Genomic DNA, 7,991 nt, shown 5'->3' with positions numbered 1-7,991 from the left:
TTATGCAGTAGTTATTTTATGCTAACAAGGATATGTCGTGCCGAACCTTGTTGATGTTTTTATGGTCTTACTACGTCAAAGATAGTATATGAGATGGAAGTGAGAGGAGAAATTCTCCACAGTGGAGCTTCAAAATCTGTTTCATTGGATGCAAAATACTTTTCATGTCATATCTCAAAGTTATTTATGAAATAACCGATGTGCTGTTATTTGATTGTTAATAGGTTCTTTATTTTTCATGTTAAGACTCTGAAGGAATTGTTTTGAAAGTAGTATAAAACATTAGTATGGTTCCTCATACATTTTACTGGATCTTGTTATTCTCCTTAAGGTGGCGACTGACTTATAACATTTACTCGTAATGTAACATTCGCGGCGAGCATGTTACATTACACCACAACTGGTGAGGCGTATCGAAAGCTCGTTTTGAACGCTCGGCTCGACTGTGCTCATGTGTGCTCCATTCATTTCATTCAATATGTCGGACGTGGAGGTTGTGTTATCTTTGTTTCATTTAATACGCTACTGTTATCTAAAGAACTCGTGAATGCTCGTTACGACGCCGCTCAACTGACTGACTGACTTGTAATGTAACACTCAAAGGGATTCGCGAAAAAACCGACAACACGATGGAGCGCCCGCGAGCGTGAGCAGCTCACATCGAGCGGCTCCGTTCGCTGTCTTCACTTGTGTAATGCTTGATTTGTAACACGTTACATTACAGGCAAATGTTACAAGTCAGTCGCCACCTTTACAGGAACACAAAAAATGCCAGATTCTTTTAGTAATATAAATATAAAATATAAAAGATCAACACCATTTTTCAAAACTTGACTTTAATCATTACAACTTCAAACTCATTCCAGACCAAGTACCATATGCTAATAAAACTAAATTTATTACTGGCATGACCACAAATGATTCTTGAATAAGTATTTAGTTATTATTTCCTCTATACTTTTGATTTGGAGGCTATCTTATTCTTATTCTGATTCTTATCCCTTTTAATATGTAATTAAACAAGGTTGCAGTTTCAAAATAACTAAAACTATGTTCTGTGAAGATACATTCCATATTCTTCTTAAAGTGTACATATTCTGTTTTAATCCCATTCCCATGCCACAGATGGTCCCATACAAGTCATTCAAGGCGCCGTTTCTTAGATGGCGCCTCAGACTTAGCTCGTTCTCTTTGCTTCTCTCCAACCATGACAGCAGTGGGGCTGAAGACACGTGTTTCCAGCTCCTAAAACAGTCGTGCATGTCCTCAATTCTCCATTAGATATATAATACAGTACATTAAAAAATAAAAAAATTGGCTATGGTATTATAATTTAGTAAACAGTGATTAAAAGTGTCTCAGACTATAGTTAGATAGACCTGTATCATCTTGTCTCTAATCCTGAGAGATTTTAATTTGTGTTGCATAATTTTGAGAGAAATTTTATTTTTGGAAGTAATATAGTTTATAATAATTCAGTACTTTGCTACATCATATCACAAAAACTTTATGGGTAATAATATTTACTTTACGTTGGTCCAGATCAGTGTAAAAAAGTATATGTCCTAATGTGTGCTGTCATTGCACAGTAGAATTAATGATTTGAGTATGGCTCTCATTTTTATATTAAATACATTCTCAAAATACCACAGGAATTTAGAAAATATAAAGCATTTCAAACTTGTCTGTGTAATGCAAAATTACTGTACGCTTTATTACGAGCCCCTTAAGGCACCAGCTTGGCATATACCGGTGGGACTGTGGAAAGCTACGAAAAACCGCAGTTAGAATAGCCAATCTCCAACCTGATATTTGAACTTGCATCTCTCAAATATGAAGCAGGAGTGCTAACCATCTGAACACAAAATTTGGTCTTAAATCTACAAAGATATACTCTTCCATAATTTTGTACCGTGTCATTTGATTTTAAACTTTGAAGTTTGCCATTAGATAACCTTAGAAACAGTTTTTATGTTGATGGTTGCCAGTCACTGAACAAGGATAATACCATCATTCACAGAATACTGCAAGGAAATCATCTTTGGTTGCATCAGAAGTCACTTTTTGTACAAATATTGTTTGAGCAGCATAGTTGTAGCAGAGAGTCAAGACCTGGAAGCATGGAAGAGAAATGTTTACCTCTGGAGCATGATAGTAAGCAATGTGATGTTGAACAGCTCCCCAGACCTTTTCTTCCAGCAAGAGGTTTGTCACTTCTTCGATATCTGGAGCCATGTAGCGATCCTTGTCCCAGGGTCTGTGCAATGTAAGTAAGCCAAAACATAATTGTAGTTATTAGTATATTAAAATTTTTAAGTACAAGATTATGGGGCTCTAAAGAATACTAAAATGTAGTATAAAATGTGAATATCTTTTGTATCTCTCTTTCATATTTGATAAATTTGTGTTTTATGAAAATTTGATGTTTACTCTAAAGCTTTTATGTAATGTTCCATCAGTGTCTTTGAGTCCAGTAGTTTCTACAGACAAAGAAGCTTTAGAAATATTGAAATAAAGAAATGCAACATTTCAAACACATGCTCTAGTGGGATTTTACTATAACAAAGTAAACTGGTTATGTATTCCTAACATAACCCATTAATAATTAGAATTATGCTATTTGAATTCACTAATCATCTTATCTAATTCCAGAACTTTCTCCTGTGTTAATTACTAATTATGTACCTTCATGTGAGTTTAGATCCAAAGGTTTTCAACAATAAAAACTGGTCTTTGTTGTTTGTAAAGTTCTCACCTGACAACACTTCGAACAACATTGTACACTTCCTCCAAAGGAACCGTTGTCTTAAGTGGGCGTAAGAACTCAATGGCTTGGCAAGCAGCTAGCAGTTCAATGGCGATCACTTTCTCAACATTTTGAACCACCTTAAACAATGGATAATTTAAGTGTAACTGACAGGTATTAGACACATAAAGTGGTCCATTTCATATGTAACAATAAAAAAAGCTTTAAAACTTAACATTATCTTAGCTAAAGTGAAACTGAAAACTTGGAATTAAATTTCTATACCAGAGAAAATACCAACTCACTTGTACAGCTTTCCTTGCAGCAAAACAGCCCATGGAGACATGATCCTCTGTCCCTGCACTTGTGCTAAGGGAATCAACTGATGCTGGATGACACAAGGCCTTGTTCTCAGACACTACAAATCATCACAATATTCATACAAATAGAGATGATTTATAAAACTCTCAAAATTGGGCACATAAGAATAGATGGAAACATTATTTGACAAGGTAAATTGAGTGGTTCCTTTCTGTTGGTTCAGTGGCTCCACATGTAGAGAAAGGAAGTGTTTATATTCATGTTTTTTAGAGGTATATGTTATTTTCACATGGCCAAACAATGTAATGGTATATAGATAATGAAATTTTAACCTTACTATAATAAAAATTCATGGAAAAATACTATTGAATACTTCACTTGAAATTTGATTTGATCATCTTAGACATTTTTCCTAGTCCATTTTACACTCAGTAGATGTCATGTTACAGTGATTTGTACAGTGCCTTCTGATGCTTCCTTCATGCAGGTGTGAACTGAAACTGTGCCACATTGTCTTCATAAATCTAACCTCTTTGACCTGTGATTACACAACTCAAAATCATAAAAATTACAAAGAGATGGGTATCTTTTCTGATGAAGTAATCTGTGGTTATTAGCTTGTGTTTTTGTTTTGCAGGATCCAACAAAGTTATACTTACACACCTGAAAAGTAAGTGATCCATAATTCTTTAAAATAGTAATATTACTGTTTGGAATAATTTGTACTTAGAGTAGGAATCAAAATCAAAGTTGGCTTCAGAAAATGGTACAAAGTAATGTAAGATTATAATCCAACTACACAATGCACTTTAGCTCATAGGTTAGCATGGTGGATATGGTTGTAGGAATGTCTTGTGTACAAGTTGGAATGTTTTAATGTTTGCAACTGTATATGTGGGACATTATTATTATTATCATCATCACCATTGTCATTGAATAGAATGGAATTTATTTACATTCCATAAATCATAGGCCCAAGCAAGGATGTAGAACATGTCATAGCACAAATACAAAACTTGTTTTTAATATCAATATAAATTACATAGTTATGACAGTAATTTGCAATCAACTACAGTATTACATTAAAAAAAACAACAAGAAAGCATACCCACTGTTCATACAGAATTTTGTGAAATTAGTAAAGGAACTTCCAAGAATTTATATTAGCTACAAATTATATTTCTTCTTTATATGATTAGAAGTACTTAAGAGTTTATATGGTTCTGATTTTAATTAAAATGTCTAAGTAGGTGTTATGATACGTACCTAGTGCAGCAGCTGTACAATGGGCCAACATAAACCCGGAGTTAAGACCGCCGTCCTTTACAAGAAAGGCAGGTAGCTCACTCAGTGCTGTGAAACAGATTATAAAATACACTTAGCTTCTGAAAATATACGGAACATTGTTATGTATTTGTTACATATTTATAGCGAAGTTGTGTGAACATGTGACTTGTAGTATCTGTTATGCCATCATATTTTACTACTTCGTTAGCCCTTCTTTGTGAACCAGTAACTAATTCTTAAGAATCATAAATGCTTTGGTATAAATTTTTTTACAAACTTTACAGATATAGACATTTTCTGAATACCTGCAACACCATTATTAGTTTAATTCTGAAGTTAAAAACAAGCACCAGCCCCATAGACCTCGTACTTAATCCATCGCCCTGTTAGCGCATGGTGGCCCTATAGTGCAGGCAGTGTGATTAAGGTTGATATGCTGGTATGAAATATACTTCTGATACTGACCTGAGAATTTCAGTCTTCAAGAGTTTCAGAGAAATATTGTGTGTGAAAAGTTTCGTGTGTTTGTGTCAGAAATGTGTAACTCACCAGGATTTACTAGTCTCTCAGTTCGTCTTTCACTCATTGAAGCTAGCTCATGGACAGCCACAGCAAGATAATCAAGCACTTTTGCTGGATATTCTCCGTGGAAGTTACCAGCTGATATGATTTCCCCACGCTCAGCAAATACAATCTGACTCTTGTTAAGGAAATATAACAGTGAAACTCTGGGGTAACAAAATTTGAATTCAGTGAGAATATAAACAACGCAGCTAGAATTTCATACCGATCCCTTTGCTTTTATATACAAATGGAAAATTTTGTCTATAGCTCCTTCACACAGCTTCACAACTGCATGTATTTGTTGATATATATTATTTTCAACCTACATGAAGATTTTTAGACATTTAACAAAACTGAAATAGTGAGCTGTACATTTGCCCAGACTTTATTGATTTATTATGCCTTGTGTATGAGCATCTTCCTCAAACTAGTTTGTGGAGTTAATTAAAATTATTTTTAAGGTTATGTACACACACACATGCGCTTATGTATAGTAACTCCCAAAATACAAATTTCCCTCTCTCTGTATATACTTGATATACTTTCATTAGTATATACAAATATTTTATAGTAAGAACTATTTACTTTCTTTACAGAAATTATAAACAAAGATGTGTTGTTCTTGACAGTATAGTTTCTCATTATGGAGCGTAAGACAAATGTTCATTAATGCTATTAATAAATTAGAAACTTTCTTAACAGTTCAGTAATATTTCAGCAGTATTATAGTTTGCCCCACTTGAGTATAGAATATCTTTGGGTCTTGCCTCAAAAATAGCATTTTATGACAAAATTAGTCATATGAATTTTAATATATATTTTTTAACTCTCGAGATGATTGACGTGCGGTAGAACATTTATGCGATGTATAAAGGATACAGGATTATCTGTGCCACTGTTCATCTCCACAGTTATGATACCTTGCACAAAGTCAATAGTGTCGTGAACAATGCCATGTACTTGGGGACAACATCGTAGCGTGTAAGCATCCTGCACTCTGTTGCAGAAACGATGACTTTCTGGTATACAAATAAATGGTAAATTTTAAAACATTATCAGTTTCAAAAAATTTAATAGAACTATTAAAACTTTGTTGTAATAATTTTTAAAGGGACATTGAAACACGACCTTGTAGTTTAACCTCTTTATAAACATGTTCCATGCTTTTATTTTCTAGTTCACCATCCATTCTTAGAAAAATTACTGCCATTACTTGAAGATCTAAATTATCTTACGCTTATGTCATTGAATATTTATTTAATCAAAAGGATCTTTACATTTTTGAGAAATTTAGCAAAGTGATTCTCATTGTATATTATATTTAATGAGATAACTTTCATACTTTACCTGCAATCTGTGATGGGTATGTTTCTGAATGGAGCAAAGCTCTTAATCGTTTAGCTACTGCAATCTGCCCCTTGTGCGGACGAATCATTTGAACATCTGAATCAAACGCTCTGGACGTCCCCTTGAGAACTTCGAGTGTTAGTGCAGCTACAACATCTGCTTGCCGTGCAATGTAGAAAGCTCGTTCAACAGCCTCTGCTCCTAGTGATGTAATCAGCTGGGTGCCATTAATGAGTGCTATTCCTTCCTTGGCATTAAGTCTCATGGGAGACAGACCATGGGCTGACAGGACCTAACGAAATTAATATCGGTTTAAGAATATCAGACTTTTGGAAGATGGCTGTCTTCTAGGTTGTAACACTTAGAAACTTGGTAAACTTCTACCAGACTACATGGCGCTACAATTCAGAAGACAGCCAACTTATTTTACAGAAACTTTTGCTGATAATCATTTTAGTAAATTTTAATAAAAGCTGTAAATGTCAATAATACTGAGTTCTAAGTGTGTTTTTCACTTTTCTTACATCTTGAGCATTACCCCAGCCTGTTTCCGGACTCCACATCTTTCCTTCTCCGAGAAGACCTAGAGCAAGATGTGCCAATGGTGCGAGATCTCCACTGGCTCCAACTGATCCTTGCTCAGGCACCCACGATAAACATGATGCTGAAATAAAGAATAGTTTTGTGTCTTGTAGTCATACTTAGAGTTTACGAAACACCGAGTATAGCTGCATTTTTTAACAAAGTTATTGTTTTGTACGTGAGACTGAAATTTTAAATCATAAAATCATACTGAATTTAAAATTATGTCTTAAACGGCCCATCCACGTACGAGTCTGGCTCGGCGAGCTTAACTTGTGAGCAGGGCTCGGACATATTTCACCGCGCATGCGTAGCAGACTCGGCTCGTGACACCCCCCACCCACAAACGAGTTTGGCTCGATGGAACCCGAGCCGAGCCGGACTCGTACGTGAATGGGTCGCTTTAGTTAATATTTTACAGATTTATTTATGCGTCCACATTTCTCTGACAATGTCTCCAACAACAACATAGAGAATGCTGTAGAAAAGAGTAATTATGTACTGTAATGGAAGTGCTGAAACTGTTGTTTAACATCTCAAAATGTTACTGATACTTTGAATATAATGTTTTTATCAAAACTATTCAGAAAGAATATTTCTGTGTACCATTAAATGCCTTTATAAGGCAGTAGAGAGTTTTGAGTGAGATGCCACTGTGTCCTTTTGCCAGCACGTTGATTCTGAGTGCAAGGAGCATCCGTGCTTTCTGAGTATCTAGCGGTGTCCCAACTCCTGCTGCATGGGACCTGATGAGGTTATACTGCAGTTCTCTGCGCAGAATAACAGATAATGTAACGACGCGCAGAATCAAAGATGTTAATGTAGTGCAATCTCTTTAACAGTTGCTATGTGCAGTTGTTTTAGTATCGCTAAGTTACGAGGGAGTTACAAAATTTGAAACTTTAATGGTGATTGGTTTTTGTGTGTCAGTACGGAACAAGTTTTCAATATTTCAGAGACATACATGTTCCAAAAGTTTGAAAGTCATTCATTACCGACACAACCGGTCAGCCAAGACGACTTAATTTTTTTTAAGGTAGTTTATATCGTGATGTCGTATACATACTCAAGTTTATCGGAGTCTATGACGATTCTGGCAAATTTTCCAAATCCTGTTGTTATTCCATAAACAACTGCGGAAGAA

At 35.1% G+C, this 7,991-nt stretch overlaps 1 protein-coding gene and 1 long non-coding RNA gene across 2 annotated transcripts in view; one reads left to right on the top strand and one right to left on the bottom strand.

Moving 5' to 3' along the window:
* Positions 1-803: 803 nt before the first annotated feature.
* Positions 804-7,991, bottom strand: part of LOC110833020 (histidine ammonia-lyase) — a 13,168-nt gene continuing 5,980 nt past the window's right edge. The window contains exons 7-17 of the mRNA XM_022070587.2: positions 7,914-7,980; positions 7,454-7,617; positions 6,790-6,929; positions 6,266-6,557; positions 5,798-5,937; positions 4,904-5,048; positions 4,334-4,420; positions 3,052-3,164; positions 2,756-2,886; positions 2,140-2,257; positions 804-1,245 (exon numbers count right to left, since the gene is read on the bottom strand). Coding sequence (XP_021926279.1) covers positions 1,141-1,245; positions 2,140-2,257; positions 2,756-2,886; positions 3,052-3,164; positions 4,334-4,420; positions 4,904-5,048; positions 5,798-5,937; positions 6,266-6,557; positions 6,790-6,929; positions 7,454-7,617; positions 7,914-7,980 — 1,502 coding nt within the window. The 3' untranslated portion in view covers positions 804-1,140. The remainder of the gene's footprint in view (positions 1,246-2,139; positions 2,258-2,755; positions 2,887-3,051; positions 3,165-4,333; positions 4,421-4,903; positions 5,049-5,797; positions 5,938-6,265; positions 6,558-6,789; positions 6,930-7,453; positions 7,618-7,913; positions 7,981-7,991) is intronic.
* The window catches only part of LOC147872866 (uncharacterized), a 27,693-nt gene continuing 22,862 nt past the window's right edge, over positions 3,161-7,991 (top strand). Inside the window, exons 1-2 of the long non-coding RNA XR_015536709.1 lie at positions 3,161-3,258; positions 3,705-3,737. This is a non-coding gene — a long non-coding RNA (uncharacterized LOC147872866). The remainder of the gene's footprint in view (positions 3,259-3,704; positions 3,738-7,991) is intronic.

Source organism: Zootermopsis nevadensis, unplaced genomic scaffold, assembly GCF_977971745.1.
Source record: "Zootermopsis nevadensis isolate Lab colony 2312 unplaced genomic scaffold, Znev_1.0 Znev_ptg000023l, whole genome shotgun sequence".
In the NCBI taxonomy this organism is placed as follows: domain Eukaryota; kingdom Metazoa; phylum Arthropoda; class Insecta; order Blattodea; family Termopsidae; genus Zootermopsis; species Zootermopsis nevadensis.
The sequence above is the reverse complement of the archived record's forward strand: the minus strand, read 5'-3'. Positions and strand labels throughout refer to the sequence as shown.